General features: G+C 36.1%; 2 protein-coding genes and 1 long non-coding RNA gene across 14 annotated transcripts; 2 read left to right on the forward strand and 1 right to left on the reverse strand.

The window, feature by feature from the left end:
* Positions 1-6,460: 6,460 nt before the first annotated feature.
* LOC119072071 (leucine-rich repeat neuronal protein 3-like) lies at positions 6,461-15,263 on the reverse strand. Of its 12 annotated transcripts, none has more exons than XM_037177216.1 (10): positions 15,252-15,263; positions 10,546-10,732; positions 8,608-8,761; positions 8,009-8,240; positions 7,796-7,948; positions 7,550-7,740; positions 7,281-7,488; positions 7,037-7,218; positions 6,845-6,972; positions 6,461-6,766 (listed from the first exon to the last, which is right to left on the reverse strand). In XM_037177216.1, the coding sequence occupies exons 2-10, from the start codon at positions 10,712-10,714 to the stop codon at positions 6,621-6,623; spliced, it is 1,563 nt and encodes a 520-aa protein (XP_037033111.1). In that variant the 5' UTR covers positions 10,715-10,732; positions 15,252-15,263; the 3' UTR covers positions 6,461-6,620. The 12 variants fall into 12 exon arrangements, with proteins under 12 accessions (XP_037033111.1, XP_037033105.1, XP_037033103.1 ...); XM_037177210.1 differs by lacking the exon at positions 15,252-15,263 and adding an exon at positions 11,834-11,872; XM_037177208.1 differs by lacking the exon at positions 15,252-15,263 and adding an exon at positions 11,830-11,872.
* Positions 14,495-14,634, forward strand: LOC119072095. Its single transcript, XR_005086778.1, has 2 exons — positions 14,495-14,526; positions 14,587-14,634. It is a non-coding gene; the product is annotated as an uncharacterized LOC119072095 (long non-coding RNA).
* Positions 15,264-16,134: 871 nt separating the features above from the next.
* On the forward strand, positions 16,135-16,992 carry LOC119072085. Its single transcript, XM_037177242.1, has 2 exons — positions 16,135-16,530; positions 16,610-16,992. Exons 1-2 carry the CDS (start codon positions 16,269-16,271, stop codon positions 16,810-16,812), a joined length of 465 nt encoding a protein of 154 aa, XP_037033137.1. The 5' UTR covers positions 16,135-16,268; the 3' UTR covers positions 16,813-16,992.
* The last annotated feature ends 3,856 nt before the right edge of the window (positions 16,993-20,848 follow it).

A 20,848-nucleotide genomic window follows, 5' to 3' on the forward strand; every position in this document is an offset into this window, starting at 1 on the left:
CTTGTGCGGGGTAAATCTAGTTAAAAAATTAAATCGATACATCCTAACATATATTTTATAAGCCTCGATGCATAGAACATAAGAGCATGTCCAAAAATATCAGAAACTATGTAATACAGTAGCAGTTTACCTCTAGGTAATATCTTTTGAATAGTTAATTGTGAAACATACAACACAAGTCTACGTTAGACGACAATGTGACTGCGGTTGATCTACATAATTTATTGCGATTTACCTAAAGCGATGGCATTTCTTGCATCACAAAGAGTGAAATGAATGATCCAAGTTTCAGTATACAATCAACCATTTATTACTCAATACCTATGCAACATCCCTGAATTCAAAGATGCATTCTACTCGAATTCATAAAGTGATCGATCAAATGATTTCTTTCTTTCGTCGGATTGGTTTTTGGCATGAAGAGGAGATGAGGCCTACCGTCAATCAACTCAGAATTAAGTCATTCTATTGTATCTACAACGCGTTGTTTGTCAGTTCATTCTTGATTGGCGCAATTAATAGAGAAACCGTATATGAAAGTATTTTTTTAGTGTAAGTATCCGTTATTGTTACAGTTTTGGCGATTAAATTTTGGATGTTGCTTTGGAAAAAAAGCAAATAATGCGGTTACTAAATCGAGTTAGTGTCTTTTCAATTCGAAATGACGAAGAGTTCGCATTTTACAATGATAAAGTGGAAACATTCATCAAATTTTTGGTTGTATTCTCATCTGCTACTATTATCACTGCATTGGGACTTTTAGTTTTCCCCTTTATTGGGAATACGAAGTCGCTCCTTATGAACATTGCGTTTCCATTGAATTGGAGAAATAGTGAAATTGGGTTTTGGATGGCTTACATTTTCTTCAATACCGGAATGGTTCTATCGATCCTTGCGCTGACCCTTTCCGTTATAATTTGGTATTTATTGCTACAATGTTCTTTAAGATATAAAGTTCTAGGAAATGAAATACGAACCATGGGACAAATCACTGGTGAAGGTACAATAAAAATAACGCAAAAGGAAAAAAAGGCCATTTTTTATAAGGACTTAGTGGCGTCGATTGAAGCTCATCTTCATTTAAAAGAGTAAGTCCACAAATGTCAAACACAATATTTCGCCTGATCAAAATTTTTCATTATCTTAAATAGAATAACCGACGAAGTGGAATCATTTTCATCGAAACTGTTTCTATTACAATTCGCGACCAGTGGCCTTTGCATTTGCTGTTCAATTTATTGCGTGGCATTCGTTAAATTAACTCCGATTCCAGCAACTCTGAAGTTACTATAATTTTCGTTTACTTTGCAGAATGTTAGTACCAACTTTGTGGAACGACTCATTCATGTCTATACGTTTTTCTACAACATTTCGGAGTTGTTCATGATAACGTACTTCGGGAATGAAATTATGTTGTCGAGTAGTTGTCTTACATACAGTTTGTTCGAATCGGAATGGACAGGACAACCACATTCGACCAAGAAGTGCATAATCATTTTTGGTGAATATTTGAAACAGTCGCATGAGATGCTAATCGGTAAATTGTATCCGTTAACTTTGGACACATTTTTACTCCGTTGGTCAGTCGGCTTAGTTAATGTTTCATTTTTATTGTAGAGTTTAAAATCTTCGTTCAGCTTGTTCAACATTCTAAAAAACACAAAGCAATAAAAATGATGTGAGCAGAGGCTGGGTGAGGATTACAATGTATCCTAACTCGAGACATCTCAAAATTTTTAAATCATCCGGAATTTTGAAAAGCATGGTACAGATGAAATCATTGCCCCATTTCGAGGGGGAGGGGATTTTTTACTAGAGGACAACCATTTTTTCAAACACCTCTACCAATAAAACGACACTTTGTGCAGGTGAGTTATATCTCGTTGAACTCATAATGAAGCAAGGATTCCATCTATACCATGATTTTTGTCAAAGAAAGCTCGCACAATAGCAGACAAAGCTGAGAGACATAAGCATAACCATTATATTTCTCTAAAACAAAATTATTTACTAACACCACTCGCTTTCGAGACGCTAGGTTGTATGGGCCCAGAAACAAAGAAATTCATAGACAAATTGGGTTCTTTAATGAAAAAAGCAACTGGTGAAGCTAAATCGAAAGATTATCTTTTACAAAGATTATCAATCGCGATACAACGTGGAAATGCCGCTTGCATTTTGGGAACATTAGGGAAGAAGAAAATTGATGATTTTTATTTATTGTAATTTTTTTTTTTATATGAAAAGATCGATTTTTTACTGGCTGCGCCACTATTGTGAGCAGTCTTTTTTGTCGCATCAATATAAATAAATAATTATATTCTCATACACTATGGTCGTCACGTAAAAAAAAAAAAAAAAAAAATGATTTTTGTCGGATAACTTGAATTTCACCATGTTAAAATTTAGATTGTAATATTTTTTTTTATTTTTTTTTATTAAAATCATTAAATTATTGTGCAAGCTGCACCCGCATCGTGTCAATATACATTTAAATACTTCGATGAGGGAACACACAATCATTACAATGACACAAAGCACTTGTTTAACGAGAAATGTGATTAAAATAAAACTTGCGGACAATGTCTAAGCAAAACAGTTTTTGATATTGACGTTGGTCACACTACCAGAAAGTTTTTTGTTCAAGTGATTGTTCCCCTTCAAAACGTTTCCTCGTCATGACAGTCTCCGAATTTATTTATTTTTGAAGTGGGGGTGATGCAACGCTGCGTTAGTTGAGTTCTTCTCAATTTTCATTTTTAATTTAAGTTTAATATCCAATAAATATTTCGAAAGAGCTAGAAAACCTTAGTGGCTCTTTTGGCTGTGGTAAATTTGAAACTGGAGATGAGACGGAAGCGTGCCGTTAGATAATGACAAAAATGTAAAAGCTCTGACGAGACTAATCTAAGAGCTCCCACGTAATAATTCTGAATAGCATAATTTATTACAATTTACCTATTCCAATAGTGTTTCTTGAATCACAAAGGTATGTACAGGTACTCAATTATATTATGACTATGGGATTGTAGGATTCATTCCTTTTACATCCTACACACTTCCCACATTCAATTGAACCAACGAATTCAATTTCATTTTTGATTTTGTCGATTGGCACCATTGACATACAAGTGGTTAGTTCTCATTATCTGCTTGTGGTGGCACCATATACTTTGCGTGTCCAAGCAGTTAAAGAAGTACTAGGTAGCGTCAATCAAAATTCTGAAAGAACAGTTTAGATCAAATCTGATTTGATCGCAAAGGCAGTAAGCAATTTAGAAGGTTTTTTTTGTGCATTATATGTATTTTACATGCTACATGAGTCGAAAATGGTACTTTTCATGTTTCACGCACTAATTTCGACTTCCAAAGCATGCAAAAACCACTCGGGATAAAAAGATGAAATGTCTCGTTTTCGCGTGTTTATTGAACTCGGCTACGCCTCGGATCAACAAAATTCACACGAAAACCATACTTTTCATCTTTTTATACCAAGTCATGTAAAATACTAATGCTTTTCTGATCTTTCAAACGTGAGAAGGAAATTCGTGTGAAATGGGAGAAATGTAAAACGCTAATGAAATACATGTAGAATGAATGGAACGAATTACATGAAGAAAACCAACAAAACCGTTAAAAACGTGTGTTGATTGTTGAGTTTAAATTGGACAAAATATCAAAATTCTAATCATAAGATGTTGTGCAACAAAATAGCGATCGGCTGTACCTCTACCGTTTTTGATATCCGCCTTCTTGGTACATAACATATGCAAGATTCTTTTCATAACATTTTCATTGTTCATTTGTCAACAGATTGCGAAGTGACATTTCAGTTATTTTTAAGCTTTTCGTGATATCGCAAAAACTGCAGGTTATTTCATTATCTTTGGGAACACGGGTTCCCCAATTGAAATGAGTGATAGGTCGTCGGATTCTTCTTTGAATTGTAGAGAAGTCACATCTTTAATTTTTTCGATTAATTTTGTTTGTTTTCGGTGCAAAGTGTTCAAAAGTGAAGGCTTGTCAGAGGTCTCGTGAACAGTTTTTCAGCAATAACTCAAGAAATAATTATTTAAAATCATTGGTATGCTGTACTAATGTCGGTCTTGGAAAGACGTACTACAGGTGGAGTGTATGCACTGGTTGGTGCAAGTATACCTCCACAAAAGTTATGACAAAAACATTTTTTTGGACCTAATAACGTTTTACCGTTTTATTTCTTTTTATTGACAAGCGAAAAAAAAGACTGCTCACCAAATATATAGTGTTCAGAGAGTCCACCTTCTCTGCAAAATTGATGTTCCAAGGGACTGACTGTGTAGTGTTGTAGCTTGCCTCACCCACTATTGTTCCAGATATATAAGATCCCAGTACTTCTGTGTTGCAAGCCTACAAAACCTGCAAGTCTTCGGAAAAAGGTTACTGTAAAGTTGAAAATTTTAACTTTCTTTCTAGGGGCTCTGCTACTGAAACAGCGTCTGGAAGTGCAGTCATTTTTATCTACTTTTTTCCTTTTTCCGAAGACTTGTAGTTTCTATAGGCTTGCCACACAGAAGACCTGGATCTTATATATGTGAAACGATAGTGGGTGAGGCAGGCTAGAACACTACACAGCCAGTCCCGTAAAACATCAATTTTGCAGAGAAGGCGAACACTATATTTTTGGTCATAAATCTTGTGGAGGTGTACTTGCACCAACCAGTGCATACACTCCACCTGTAGTACGTCTTCCCAAGACCGACATTAGTACAGCATACCAATGATTTTAAATAATTATTTCTTGAGTTATTGCTGAAAAACTGTTCACGGGACCCTCTGACAAGCCTTCACTTTTGAACACTTTGCACCGAAAACAAACAAAATTAATCGAAAAAATTAAAGATGCGACTTCTCTAGAATTGAAAGACGAATCCAACGACCTATAACTCATTTGAATTGGAGAACCCGTGTTCCCAAAGATAATGAAATAACCTGCAGTTTTTGCGATATTACGAAAAGCTTAAAAATAACTGAAATGTCACTTCGCAATCTGTTGACAAATGAACAATGAAAATGTTATGAAAAGAATCTTGCATATGTTATGTACCAAGAAGGCGGATATCAAAAACGGTAGAGGTACAGCCGATCGCTATTTTGTTGCACAACATCTTATGATTAGAATTTTGCTATTTTGTCCAATTTAAACTCAACAATCAACACACGTTTTTAACGGTTTTGTTGGTTTTCTTCGTGTAATTCGTTCCATTCATTCTACATGTATTTCATTAGCGTTTTACATTTCTCCCATTTCACACGACCTTGCTTCTCACGTTTGAAAGATCAGAAAAGCATTAGTATTTTACATGACTTGGTATAAAAAGATGAAAAGTATGGTTTTCGTGTGAATTTTGTTGATCCGAGGCGTAGCCGAGGTCAATAAACACGCGAAAACGAGACATTTCATCTTTTTATCCCGAGTGGTTTTTGCATGCTTTGGAAGTCGAAATTAGTGCGTGAAACATGAAAAGTACCGTTTTCGACGCATGTAGCATGTAAAATACATACATACTATATAGTGCACAAAAAAAACCTTCTAAATTGCTTACTGCCTTTGCGATCAAATCAGATTTGATCTAAACTGTTCTTTCAGAATTTTGATTGACGCTACCTAATACTTCTTTAACTGCTTGGACACGCAAAGTATATGGTGCCACCACAAGCAGATAATGAGAACTAACCCCTTGTCTGTCAATGGTGCCAATCGACAAAATCAAAAATGAAATTGAATTCGTTGGTTCAATTGAATGTGGGAAGTGTGTAGGATGTAAAAGGAATGAATCCCACAACCGTAGTCATAATATAATTGGGTAACTGTAACATGAAGATTGTGGGTATGTGGGTAATGATTTTACCGTGAAACGTGAGGAAAACATAGTCCCGACAAACGTATCTTGTTATTATCATTAAATCTGGTACTTCTTTCGATCAAGATAGATTCATAGGAAACGAAAACTTTTACTTCATTTGCGGTGGCATAGATTTCGATATATAGGAGAACACCAACCACATCTCATATTTTTATTATCTTTGATGGTAGCAGATGACCAGCCATTTCTGCGATTTCTGAAATTTCCAAAATTTCCTTTCGTATGTTTTAAACTCTGAGCTGCTCATGAAAGGTAAAATCAAAAAATCTTGTCGAAATTTGATCTCTTTTAGTAACATAATCATCGAAGAAGCAATACAGGTCATATCAGTATGCTCAAGGCACTTTATTAAGTTTTTAAAAAAATGGCACAGTTCGAGTCTAGGCTTAAAGTACAAGCGAAATAGCTAAGATGCGAGATTACAGCTCTTGGCGCAGTACAACTTCTAATATTGTTGGTATAACGTATATAGTGTAGTACAGTGTAGACTCATTGATTTGGAGTTATAGACCTCCTATCAATTAATAAATGATGGAACGAACACATTTGAGTTCTTAGTGGCTTTTTAAAATCGAATTTTATTTTAAAACCAAAAACTTCACACAATCTTTTCATTTGTCTTTGTCATGACTGTTTCAATCTGCCCCTTTTCCAAAAGAAAAACAAAAACTACAATCGGAAAACTTAAAATACAACGACGTCAATATAATCCATCTAAATATGGAAGTCGTCACCTGCTTCTGCTCGCTTATAGAAGGCTCTCGAATAAGCAGCAGCACCACGATTACTAGCCAAGCCAAAGCATCCACGTTTGTAAACGAATACCACGGCGAGCGCCAATGGAATACCAATTAATATCCCTGCGAAACGGAACAGGTGTTAGTTTCAACGTTCTTTCGCGTAAGCGGTCAACCTTTTGTAATTACAATTTGCCTTACCGATAAGGATACCAACTAATATTGTTCCGTCCTGTTGGGGCATACTATTGTACTTGTCTGAACACCTTAGTTTGCTGTTTAAGAGCTCACTCATCTCCTTTCCAACGAGAGCATGCGGTTGATTGCAGCTTTAAGAGACGTTTTGCTGTTATGCCATTTTTTCTTAACTTTTTATATAAATTTTGAACTTACTGGAGATCCTTACTCATTGTTGGGTGTTTCTTAATGATTATTGGCAACAAATTTGAGATCATCCATTGATTCTCACAGTCGCACACCCATGGATTGTGTCGCAAATCAACAACGTCCAAATTATCATAGCGTGGAAATAGATTGGCGTCCAAGGTCGACAAATTGTTGTTGTGCAGATAGAGCTGTGATTTGACCAATTTTAGAAATTTATCGACAGTAATGCGGAGCAAACATTTATACTTACATTTGTCAACGGTGGATATTCAATTTGTCTTGGATTTTCTTTTCCTTTTCTGCTAAGTGCGCTCTCATGAATACTTGACAAATGCGGGTTGTTCGTCAGCATCAGAGTTTTGAGTTCTGATAATTGGCTAAAGGCTCCGCTTCCAATCGATTTTAATGTCGTGTATGATATGCTCAGAAACTCCAGTTTGTCCATCGTGGGGAAAACACTGGAACGAAAGAAATTGAAATGAAAAATGGGATTTTCCTAGATGCGGATAGATATCTTACTAGTTTCCCTTATCAATATGCTCGATATTATTCTCATCCAAGTAAAGTGTTTCCAAATTAACAGCAAACTGTAAGGCTTCTGGAACGGATGTCAGCAAATTTCCCGTCAAATTTAAAGTGCGTAATTCGCGTGGAGAAACGAAAAGATGTTTCGGTACTTCAGTCAATTCCAAATAACTCAAATCTAAAAACTATCGTTGCCGGTTAGCCTTAATTTGATTAGATACAGTTCATTGTGTTACTTACTTTGAGATTTGGAATATTGCTGATTGCAACGCTAGTCAAATGATCAATTGCCATAATGGGATTGGAGTGCAAGCTCAAAACTTCTAAGTTTGGAAAATGTTCGAACACATCTGGATGCAGTGCGTGAAGTTGATTATTGTTTAGTCGAAGGGTCTGTGGAGTTAAATGTTCATTCAAAAATGAATTTTCCAAAAAAAAACTGAAAGACCGTACCTTAAGCAGTTCCAATGGTTCATACACCGTAGGACTGTAATGTCCTTCGAATATTTCTGGTATAAGAACCTTACTTGTCAGATCGTTCCACGACAAATCTAGTTCTTCCAGAAGTGTGAGATTGTAGAATGCACCTTTGGCAATTTTGCTGATTTTATTGCGACGCAAAACAAGAACTTTTATTGACAGAATGGGGAATGCATTGATTTCAGTCAGTTCGTTGTTGTTGATCCTGAAAAGTAACACAATGTATCTTATTGAACTCGGTTGTGTAGAATCATTCGAAGAGCAGATAACCACATAACACGCTTTAGAGTTATCTAAAATTCATTGAGAAAATGTACTCATAGAGGAATTTGACTTTCCGAACCAATTCTTGATGTACGCCATCAAGTGTGGTGAAGGTGTAGTCTCAAAAGTTCGGAAACCGTACCTATTTCTTTACAATGAGGATAGTGCGTTTTTTTAACTCGCTTCTCAAAAGATAATAGATTTGAGACCGTGAGTATACGGTTTTCGAAAATCTGACTCTTCTATTTTTGCCAGCTTCATCACTACCTGCTTATACCATTACCTGCGTTTATTACAATATTTTTTACCTAAAAATATCCTGCGGAACTTTTGTTTTGTTGAATTCAACAAACTGATCCTCCGTGAACATCTTCTCTATTGACAGGTCGTCGCAGTATATCGTTTTCTCTTCGATAGCACAATTACATTTTTTACAGATCTCCGACTCAGTTGTATTACTCTGAAATGCAAGAGGAGAATTATCAATTGTTGAGTTGTTTTAAAATATAAATTAACTAAAGTCTATGAGGCTATCGCTGCTCTAAAACTGTCAAAAACTTCTATTCACATCTATTAATTTATTAGACCCGTACGAAGTACTGGGGTCTTATAGGTTTACGCATACGTTTGTAATACGTCGAATTGGACTCCCTGAGTAAGGGTTGTGGTTGTCTAGAGATGTAAAATCAGTGAAAAAAAATGTCCGTCTGTCCGTCTGTCTGTCTGCACGATAACTTGAGTAAAACGCATCCGATGCTGCCGCCCTCGGATACTTTTTCTCATCTGGATACGAGATATCACTTTACTTCCCTTGCATAGTAATGTACTATTTTTCCCGTTTGGTAATGTCAAAAGACAGGCTAAGTCGATCGACAAAAAAAAAGTTTATGGAAATCGGATGACCGACTCGTGAGTTAGACCCCTTGGTGTGAAACAGGCACAGGGCGGCAAGCAGTTTTTGCTTGTAGGTCGGCCACATTCGAACATATTCGTCAGTTTAAGCTTTATTAGATAGGTATTGACCGTACCAATCAGGAAAAAAAAGTTTTTGAAATTATGTTCTCCGGAGCGTTAGCTAGGTCTCTTGGAGTGAGCTCTTATCTGGCTACTCGGCCGTACAGTGAACATGGAGTATTTTGTCAATATCTCGAGTAAATTTTGACTGAATTTCATGATTTTTTTTTTGTTTGAAAGGTATTAACGAATGTAAAGCGTCGGTACTATTTCCGGTCTCCTAACAAAATGGCTGCCAGTGGCCATATTGGATTTTAATAAAAGTGAAATATCTTGGGAAAAATGGTACTTAGAGAGTTTCTGTTAACATGGAAATAATTTGTTTTGTGTGTGAGGTGTTTCAGGCATTCGATATATGGACATCTATATATATCTATATTCACCTATATTGAGCTATATACAGGCATATAGAGCTATATAATAGCATATTCAATATTCATCTGTGAAATGTTTATTTATAGGAAAATATAGGTAATAGCGGTATATAGCTGTTTAAATAGGAATTTATGAAAGTTGACTTCGTACGGGGCTGTCTATATTGCCTCCGGCAATTTATTTGTATATGATAACAAGGCAAAGAGTGGATAATGCAAGTGATTTTAAAGCGCGAATAGCTTTTCAGTAGAGAATGAAGTAAAAGAAAAATGAAGAGTTTCACAGTAAAGGCTTTTGATACAAATAGGTGTTTCGTACGGGTCGGCGTTAGCTATGTTTTAATTGATATTCTTAAGTTATCGACAGAAACAACGACCAAATAAACGATGATGTTCAATTAAACTGTGACTTTGATTAATATAGTGAAATGTATAACTAAACGAATGAAGTAAAAGATGTTTTTATCTCATACTAGGGTATACTTTGAACAGATGAAGTATCAGATTCAATGGTGATGTAGCTTGCCGTTCCTAACAGATTGATTCTCAATTTGTAGGTAAATCATTAATCGACGTTTATTTCCGGTAAAATAAATCAGATTTTGCTTTAAGACACTTTGCTGCGGTAATTATTTAGGAATCTATTGGTAAAGCTCTACACAAGAAAAATAATTGAAAAATCTTAAACATTTTCAATGTAATATCACAATTTGTGCAAATAATTATTCAGTAACATTCCAACGAAAATGATTAATCCATACGGTGTAATTGCTTGCACATATAAGATTATTATTTTTATTAATTTGTTGTTGAATCTTATCTGAACGTATCAGTACAATGTTACTCGAAAAAAAAATCTCACCGTTTTGGCCTTTTCGTCGTCTTTCGAGGTATTTTCTGACGTCACGTCCAACGTGGCTTCAGTCTCTTCCGTTGGTTTGTCTGTGGCCTCCTTTTCTGTTGGCTTTTGATCTTCTGTAGCAAGGATCAGAGTGCTGCACATCAGCACTAACAACACTAGCTTCATTTTAATGCTTTATTTATTCTGTAGAATGAAAGCAAAAACACGTCAATTTTAATGAATAGGACAGATGACAAAAATTGATAGCATCAATTGTGAAGGTTGCTTTATAATAGTGACTTTGTGGACAAAATTTATGAATTCCGTTCGTTTTCAATTTTAGAAAAACGTTTATTACGTTACAAAACAATTGTGAAGAACGGTGCCCTTCCCTCCGTGATAAATGATTGTTTAGACACAACATAGAACATATTCAAGCATGTGCTCAAATTTGTCAATCCGAGGTTGACAGAGCATCTTATGCAAAAAAATGAAGCTTTTTTATGAGTGCAGGAAATTGCGAAAAACGTAATGAGTGTTTCCTAGAACTGCTGGATGAATCGAATGAATCACTCTACACTATTAGGTACGTGAAATTCAAAAAATGGGAAACCACTTCACTGCATATATGGCAGTATTCACTGCTTATTCACATGTAATTAGAAAAGCTTTCAAAATGTTAGTGAATACAACTGCAATAGAAGTGCGTACTTGCTTGGAATCTTGTTGTTTTAAAGAATCATAATAGTTAAAAACAATAATTTCCAGGCAATTACAAGTTAGTTTGCGATACGGTATCAGGTGGTAAAGTACGCTAGCTATCGCTAGAAATAAATTTGACGCCTTTCTGACTGAATATAGTGGTCGGGAATTAGCACAAAATGAACATATTTTACCACAACAATAAATTTCACACACACTATCACTGTGACTGCCCGATCACTTTAAGATTCCAAAATAAAAAACAGCGAATATGGACAAAGTTCTCGACAAAAAAATGTTCAAACTTTTACGCCTTTATTCTATATTTATGTGTGATTGTGTGCTTAAAGCCATTTTTTGTTGAAATAATAATCAGTTTCAACAGAAGTATTGACACATGATAATATAAGTCATACTTGGAGAGGGTGCGGTTAGTATTCGTCTTTTCAAATCTATTATACGAGAGCAGTTCAAGAGCACAAGACACTATAATAACTAGAAGCCTAGCACAATTATAGTTTAGTTAGTATTGTGAAATAGATCGTTGAATAATTGCACTTTTAATTTTAAACAAATGTATTTTCTTCGCAATTATACACTTACTTTGAACACGATATAACCACTAACTAAAGGTGAAAATTATCATTACGCTCATGCGATTTTCGTTGCTTTATCAACATTTTGAAATTGAGATAAAATATTGATATCACATACTGGATGAGACATATTTCGTTCCAATAAGCAGTTTCTTATCTTATCATGCGTTGATAGTGGGTTTATTCATTTTTTTTATTACATTGCTATTCATTATGCAGTCTGTGTGTGTATGTGATTTTTAAAACAACAGCACAAAGCTCGGTATAAAATTCACCTTTTTTTCTAAATGACTAATGATCTCTGACCAAGAAAAAAAATCACCTGAAGAAGAAACAATCAATAGTTATGTCACATATCTCTGTATCCATGTCCAGCATAGTGTAGCTTAAAGGCTTAGAGGTCGGTCATAGGAGCTTTTTAGCAGATTACATTTTATATTTTGGTTACTTTGTCTATAAAAGGAATACAAATGCGTAACAGATAAAATGCAGAGCAGAGCACATTTCAGGCTGAAGAAATATTTCAAATCAATCCATTCAACGTAATTTTACTTATCAATTTCAATGCATTTCCTACAACTGAATTGCTATTTGATTTCAGTGATAACGCAATGCAATATGTGCAGGTTTATTTATTGCGCAGTTACAATGTCAATTTCCTACTATGTTATCAGACTGATCAATAATTTGACTCTAGAATTCGTTCCATTTTATCTTGGTATGTATGAGTACATATAACTCAACACAGTATTTTTTTCGTAATTCTATTCCAACTGTCTCATACCAGAGCCGGATTATCATTTCCAGCGCCCTGGGCCGTAACAGCGCCGCTCAAAAATGTGAAAAACGAAATTTATCAATTTTTTTAGAAACAAAATGAAATTAAATTTTAAGAAAAGTTGTATAAATTATTGCTTGTGAATTTTAATTTTAAGCGACCAATAAATTCCTACTTGGATTTCTTGTGATAGAAATGAACGTAGAGTTGCGAGCGGAGCTAGCGAATTTTTTTTTGGTTCACCAGCTCGACTTAGTGAAAAATGATCTCAACATATTACCCGATTTTCCGGTTATCAAACGTTTTTCTTTGTAATTTGTCTTCCGCGAGGTTTATCGCTTGCAACTCATTTAATACCCGAATTCTTTTGAAAACAGTCCTACCAGACGTGCCCATAGAAGGCAGAACTATATTTATTAAAAATCCTCAATCCTCAACAGCGGAACTGATCGAAAACAGGAAACATGCACTTTTCTTATAGAGGTATCTCCAGATACATGTCATTGGAAAGGTAATTGTGAACAGAAATTTGTTACTTAAAACATTTATTTGTTGAAGTTCGCTGATATCGCAAACGTAAGTAAGCAGCTGTTACTGCCACAGAAAAAATATTTTTTGATAAAATTTTGACAATGCCAGGAAATATTCGAGTAGATTGCCTGAGTCTCCGATTTATACTTCAAACTTTGAAATTCAAAGGGACATTCATCATGTCACAACCCATGCATGTTTGGTGTCATTGGAAAGCTAAGACTAGTAGCAACAGCCTGTGTTGTTTTTGTTATTCTTTGTATGCATAGGAACCATCAGATGTTCACCGGTGTAGTCAAATTTTAAGCATTTTTCCAGCCGTTCATATCTCAGTTCAAATAAAGTTTAAACCAAATAAGACCTCATTTGCCCCGAAAGTGCATGCAATTACCTTTGTAATGCCACTTCACACGACATTGCAATGAAAGTAAATGGATAGGTATGTCCAAACGTTCAAATTTGTTCTAGTCGGAGCACATACGGATTTGCATGGCGCCACCTCAAACGAACTCATTTCTAGTGCAAATTTCCACTATAAATGAGTTCGTTTGAGGTGGCGCGATGCAAATCCGTATGTGCTCCGACTTGTATGGACTGGCCATACCTACTTATCTACTTTCATTGACGACATTGTACGTTTCATGTATATGGAGATGCCTCCACAAGAAAAAGGAATGTTTTCAGTATTTGATCAGTTATACCACTGGATAAGAGTTGAGTACTTAAAAAAAATAGTTCTAACTTCTATGGATTATTACCTATCTAGGCACATATAAATGCCGTTTTTAAACGAATTCCATTTATACAGAAAAAAAATGACGTTAATTGATAATAACTAAGCAAGAACACTGTATCAAAACCGAGATCTAAACCTCACTTTGATTGGTGTACATTTTGCTTGTGTACTTTAGTCTTACTTTCTCAGCGCCCCTAATTTTCCCAGCGCCCGGGCCCGGCCCGCTTGGCCCGCCTTATAAGCCAGCTCTGCCTTCAAAAATTTAAAAATCTAAAAAATTGTTCTGAAATAAGGTTATTGACAGAAATTAGAATATTACTGGATGCAAAAATGTGTACTCGTTCTCACATTGGTCGTATTTTCAAATCCTACGCCCAAACGACTCTTTCAAAATGAAATCAAAAAAACCTTAATTAAATTTAACCACTACGCAACACAAGGCTTGTGGTGAAATTTAATTAGGGACAAGCACAAGGACATTATTCGTTCAAAATAAAAATCAGTGAGTGTGACGTGAATGATCACCCCCATTTAATTTTAGGATAGTTAAGCGGATATGCTCGTACATAAGCGGTAGTCTCTGGTTAATGCGGTCTTGTTATATTAAAGTGTAAGAAGTGATAGATTTGACAATTTCCCAACATAAAGGAGTTGGGTAAGAAAACGATATATCAACCCAATGCGATGATTGAAGAACACAAAATTTTCATTTCAGAAATTTCATTCGTTGAACCTTCGCTCGACCAAACATTCCGACAATCGTTAATGGTTATTGGATCACAAGGGACGAAAGTAAAAAAATTCAACCGTATGCGAAGTTTGCAGCCCGTGGCCGAAGGCCAGGGCGGCAATCGCACAGGTTGAATTTTTTTACGTCGTGCCATGTGATCCACACAACTTTTCATTACAACAACTACGAAAATTGTAATTTGAGCTTCCTCATAATATGCGGGGGTCCAGGGGGCGGCAGCCCCCTGGTAAAAGAAAAATTTATAAATTATTGGCAACGTTCTTTTCTATCACAACAATCACAGTGATCACAACGACACCAGACGGAACACATGTTGTTGCTGTCATTTACTTTCGCATCCTCGTTTGAGGGGCTAAAGTACTTTTGCTCCTCTGTTGGGAGGCGAAAGTATTTTCGCACCTCTTGTGATGTCGTGGCTAACTGAGAGTTGAATTTTTATACTTTCGCATCTCATTCGGGAAGCGAAAATTACAACTTTCGTAGTTGGTGTAATGAAATAGTTATTTGGATCACAAGGGACGAAAGTAAAGAAATTCAGCCGTGTGCGAGAGTTGCTGCCCGCGCCGAAGGCAAGGGCCGCAATCGCACAGGTTGAATTTCTTTACGTCGTCCCGTGTGATCCACATAACTTTTTATCACGAGAACTACGAAAATTGTAATTGAGGCACATAAACTCGAAGAAATGCGTTATCGTATGATGAATTAAACCAAAATATGCTGACATTTGCGGGGGTCCAGGGGGCGGCAGCCTCCTGGTATAAGAAAATAATAATATTATCAACCATCACAACAATCAGACGTGAAAACAACAACAATATCCTTTGAATTATTCGTCATCAACTTTGTATGCTAACATTAATCAGAGCACTGGCGCACGGTTTGTTCAATATTGATCAAAGTAAACATCTTGACAAGATTTGACTTTCGCATTATGTACATCGACTTTCGCATTATATACATAGACTTTCGCATTATGTATAAACCGATTTCGATACATAACTTGCATTTTTTTACTTTCGCTTCCCGTTTGGGAACCGAAAATTACAATTTTCGTAGTTCGTGTGATGAAAATGACTATTTGTTGTGATGGTTGATAATATTAATATTTTCTTATACCAGGGGGCTGCCGCCTCCTGGACCCCCGCAAATGTCAGCTTATTTTGGTTTAATTCATCATACGATAACGCATTTCTTCGAGTTTATGTGCCTCAATTACAATTTTCGTAGTTCTCGTGATAAAAAGTTATGTGGATCACACGGCCTTCGGCGCGGGCAGCAACTCTCGCACACGGTTGAATTTCTTTACTTTCGTCCCTTGTGATCCAAATAACTATTGTGTACCTGATCTGCACGATTGATTTTTGGCAATTTCGCAATTTCGCAATTTCTACAAGCGAAAGTGCCTAAAATCAATCGTCCAAAGCAGGTACACATGTGAGTTTTTATGCAAAGGGCCGAAAACTCGAGAAAAAATCGAAAATTGCCCTCATTTTTGGCCCGAAGCATGAAAAAACATTGCCAACTATTGAAACTCTGCAAATTCGAGGTGAATGTAGAGGAGCAGTCATTGCACGACTGATCAAGTTTACTCCCAACGTTAAGACATTGATGATAATGGATATAGCAGTGTTTGGTACGGACGGCGTATGGGTGATATGGTCAACTTCAAGGATATTTCCACTTTCCTACCGAAATTGGAGAATTTCGGCTGGGAAATGGTCACCGGCACTAAGGATATGAGTCGTATTCCTTATATGCACGAATTCGATGCAAAAATCACCGGCCTTCCTGCTGATTTGTGTATAAAATTAGCAGAGAAGCTTCGCGACCAGAACCATTTTTCTGTGGATGAGGTTGCAAAGTACCATTCACGACAAGAACGTGAGCCATCAATTCTCGATTTGAAAGGTAAAAAGGCAGAAGGTGCAAATGCATCTCACAGCTCGGAATTTACTCACAATTTTTTTCCTTCTATTTGTTCGCTTAGGATTGAAACATTTCTACGCTGTATTCACCGTTATCGACGAATTATCTGATTATTCTGCCGGTGATAGTGCCAGTGCATTGACGCATGGAGTTAAGTTCGAACCGGAATGTAAATCGATGATCACAAAAGTGAGCAAATTTCTGGCATTGGATTTAATGCCAAATTTGAAAGTTTTCGCTCATTGTTATCATTTTGAAGGCTGAAATGTTTTTCCTTTCCGTTTTTGTTTTGCTTTGTTTATTTGCACTTTATAGCTGTGCTAATTGAATTGTTAAATGATGCTGGAAGTTATTCAGATTGTTCAATTGATCTTTGTAAAACTAAATTGCTTTTGTTAATAGATTTTTTGGTCGTTAAATACAAACCAGATTTGTCATATTGAATTTTCGTCTTTTACAAAGACAAAATAAATGGGAAGTTTTGCACAAGAGATGTGACATTTGTGCGCAAAACACTCATTTATCAACAAGATTTTACCTACTTCAGCAGGAAAAAGTTTATTTTGCGTGCTTAAAAGTAACATTTATCGAGGGGTGACGCACTTCCATTAAATCCATTAAATCCATTAAATCCATTTAATCCATTTAATCCAAAAAAAAATTTTTAGTTTTACCGAAATAATTAGGCTACCGACCTGAAAAATTTGTAAAGTAATTGCGAAAAATAGATTTGCACGATCACCAGCTCGTTTAAGTACTCGTGAGGTAAAGGAAATTTTTTTTTGTTAAAAATGGTATTAAATTTATTTAATCCATTTAATCCATTTAATCCACATTACACCAAAAACTCCTAAAAGTGGATTTTTTCGCTTTTTAACATTGTAGTATGAGTTGTAGTACGTGGTTCGATCAAAATCAACAATTTTTAAGACTTTTACAGTATTTGGTAAAATGAACTTTTTTCCTATTTAATCCATTTAATCCAATTTTTATTCCATTTAATCCATTAAATCCATTTAATCCATTTAATCCATTTAATACCATTTAATCCATTTAATCCATTTAATCTAGAAGTGAGTTACCCCTCGACATTTATGCAATTCACTGATGATATTTGTAACTTACGCCGCCTGTGATCGCACTAGTGCGATAAAGTATTTGCAAGGAGTTTTATCGCACTAGTGGGTATTTATTCGATTCATTGCATAAAACGTTGTATGCAAACATTGTATGTACGAATCGTATGCTGGTATATTATCGCACACGATGTCTTGCCAACATCGTCTTCGCCTCGGATTGGCAATCTGACATCTAGTACGATAATATACCTTCATATTCAAGACGAATATTTATGTGAAATAGTATCGCGGCTCATGTCTAACTTAAAATAAATAAAATAACTTTGTTGCGATTTAAACGCCATGACAATCGTGAGAAAAATATACAAATGACCCAATGATGTTGTAAAAGACAAGTGCAATTGAAATCACCACTTGAAATCCATACACGAACTAATCTGAGAACTTGTTGCCGAATCAGCAACAGCTGAACTTTATCAGCTGATCAGAAAACACACAAAACTCCTAAGCACCGAGTTTACTACAGTTATACGTGAATTGTGCTCACATAGATGACCTTAACGTTTATATGCACTGTATGTAGCTTTCCTGTGAATTGTTTTCGATACCTTCCTTTCTCTTTGTCGACCAGCTGGAGATGTTCAGCTTTTGCTGATTCGGTACAAGCTTTTGGTTTAATGCGTATAGGAAAAATTAAACGTTTAGCGGACCGTTTTGAAAGTAACAGTATTTTCAAGACCCATCAGACCTAATCCTAGTGGTTGCAAATCTTTGCGATCTTCTACACAATATCGAAGCCCCAAATAAATCCAGGTGTGATCCTGCGCGACACACCTTCTAACGTGCATGGAAATAATGCGGTATCCTGGTATCCTAGATACCGGGAAGTCGTAGGAGCAGAAAATTGGATACCGGGAAATTTAGGGAAATTTCGAAGGCGATTTTCTTTTTAGCCCCGTACGAAGTACGAAGGGGCTTATAGGATTACGATGCCGTGTGAAATTGATGGAATTCGAAGCAGACGGTAAGGGCAAAGTGTTTGCCTATGTTCATAGATGACGCAATAAAAATTTTGGCCGTCTGTCCGTCTGTCTGTCACGTCGATATCTTGAGTAAATCAAATCCAATAGTCAAAATAGTGAGGCTAAGTTCGAAGATGGGCATATTCGGGTCGGCCCTTCGTGAGTTAGGGCCACCTAAGTGATTTAAGGTCTTTTGGTGATATTTATGGCAAAATAAACGATGGAAATGTAAATGACACGGCAAATGATAGGTATTGTCAATACCAATCCAGGAAAAAAAAAGTTTTTTAAAATCGGGTGAGTGGACCGTGAGTTAGGGCCTTAGAAGTGAAAAGCTACTAGGGCCCTATGTGTATTTTACATAGAACTCAAGTAAATTTAATCCGTTTTTCGTAATTTTTGTTTCATTTGGAAGGTAATCGAACGCCGAATAGAAAGTTATTGAAAAAAAAATTAAATTTGCGTCCTTGGACTAAGGCCACTACTAGGGCCCTATGTGTATTTTACATTGAACTCGAGTAAATTTCATTCGTTTTTCGTAATTTTTGTGTCATTTGGAAGGTAATCAAAGGCCGAATAGAATGTTGTTGAAAAAAAAATTAAATTTGGGTCCTCGGACTAAGGCCGCTACTAGGGCCCTATGCGTATTTTACATACAACTCGAGTAAATTTCATCCGTTTTTCGTAATTTTTGTTTCATTTGAAAGATAATCGAACACCGAATAGAATGTTGTTGAAAAAAAATTAAATTTGGGTCCTCGGACTAAGGCCGCTACTAGGGCCCTATGCGTATTTTACATACAACTCGAGTAAATTTCATCCGTTTTTCGTAATTTTTGTTTCATTTGAAAGATAATCGAACACCGAATAGAATGTTGTTGAAAAAAAAAAATAAATTTGGGTCCTTGGACTAAGGCCGTTACTAGGGCCCTATGTGTATTTTACATATAACTCGAGCAAATTTCATCCGTTTTTCGTAATTTGTGTTTCATTTGGAAGGTAATCAAAGGCCGAATAGAATGTTGTTGAAAAAAAATTAAATTTGGGTCCTCGGACTAAGGCCGCTACTAGGGCCCTATGTGTATTTTGAATATAACTCGAGCAAATTTCATCCGTTTTTCGTATTTTTTGTTTCATTTGGAAGGTAATCAAAGGCCGAATAGAATGTAGTTGAAAAAAAAAAATTAAATTTGGATCCTCGGACTGAGGCCGATACTAGGCCCTATGTGTATTTATACTAAATAAATTAAAATTTTAGGGCTATTTGAAATTTTTGTTTTATTTGACGTTCCTTCGTACGGGGCTTCGTAATTGCGCTATGCGCAATTTCTAAGATGTACACATTTCATAATAATTTGACTTCAACTACGTTTACGGGTGCAATAGGTCTACGGTCAAAGTAGGGTGACAGACGCACTAGGGTCACGTACGCAATAGATATACGGGTTTGTACGGGGCTCAGCCGCAGCAGACGCTCCGACTGTTCTGATGGCTCGTTTGTTAATATCTCGAGTCAATTTTGACCGAATTTCATGATTTTTAGCCCCGTACGAAGTACGAAGGGGCTTATAGGATTACGGTGCCGTGTGTAATTGATGGAATTCGAAGCAGGCGGTAAGGGCAAAGTGTTTGCCTATGTTCATAGATGACGAATCAGCAATAAAAATTTTGTCTGTCCGTCTGTCACATCGATATCTTGAGTAAATCAAATTCTATTTCCATTATTTTTTTTTCTTTGAAAGGTAGTTGAAATTTTGAGGCTAAGTTCGAAGATGGGCGATTTTGGGTCGACCCCTCCCGAGCTGGGGCCCCATAAGTGCTTTAACGTTTTCCAAAGATTTCTCTGGCTATTTAAAGGCTAAACTTGTAAGTGATACATCAAGTGAAAGGTATTTACAATACCTATTGACAAAAAAACGTTTATGGAAATTGGATGACTGACTCGTGAGTTAGACCCCTTGGTGTAAACTAGGTACAGGGCGGCAAGCCGTTTTTGATTGTAGGTTGGCCAAATTTGAACGGATTTTAATGGATTTTAATGGATTTTGCTTTATTAGATAGGTATTGACCGGACCAATGAGGGAAAAAAAGTTTATGAAATTAGGTTGACCGGAGCATGAGCTAGGTCCCTTGGAGTGAGCTCATATCCGGCTACTCGGCCGTACAGTGAAGGTGGTGTTTTTTATTAATATCTAGAGT

This window comes from Bradysia coprophila, assembly GCF_014529535.1.
Source record: "Bradysia coprophila strain Holo2 chromosome IV unlocalized genomic scaffold, BU_Bcop_v1 contig_5, whole genome shotgun sequence".
NCBI classification, from domain to species: Eukaryota; Metazoa; Arthropoda; class Insecta; order Diptera; family Sciaridae; genus Bradysia; species Bradysia coprophila.

What these genes read in the sequence shown, in the direction of transcription:
- LOC119072071 (XM_037177216.1), bottom strand. Translation starts at nt 10,714, where the DNA reads ATGAAGCTAGTGTTGTTAGTGCTGATGTGCAGCACTCTGATCCTTGCT. An exon ending in CATATTGATAAGGGAAACTA is followed by an intron (nt 7,489 to 7,549) that starts GTAAGATATCTA and finishes CTTTCGTTCCAG; the next exon opens with TGTTTTCCCCACGATGGACA. An exon ending in ACAATGAGTAAGGATCTCCA is followed by an intron (nt 6,973 to 7,036) that starts GTAAGTTCAAAA and finishes CGTCTCTTAAAG; the next exon opens with CTGCAATCAACCGCATGCTC.
- LOC119072085 (XM_037177242.1), top strand. Translation starts at nt 16,269, where the DNA reads ATGGGTGATATGGTCAACTTCAAGGATATTTCCACTTTCCTACCGAAA. An exon ending in ATCAATTCTCGATTTGAAAG is followed by an intron (nt 16,531 to 16,609) that starts GTAAAAAGGCAG and finishes TTGTTCGCTTAG; the next exon opens with GATTGAAACATTTCTACGCT.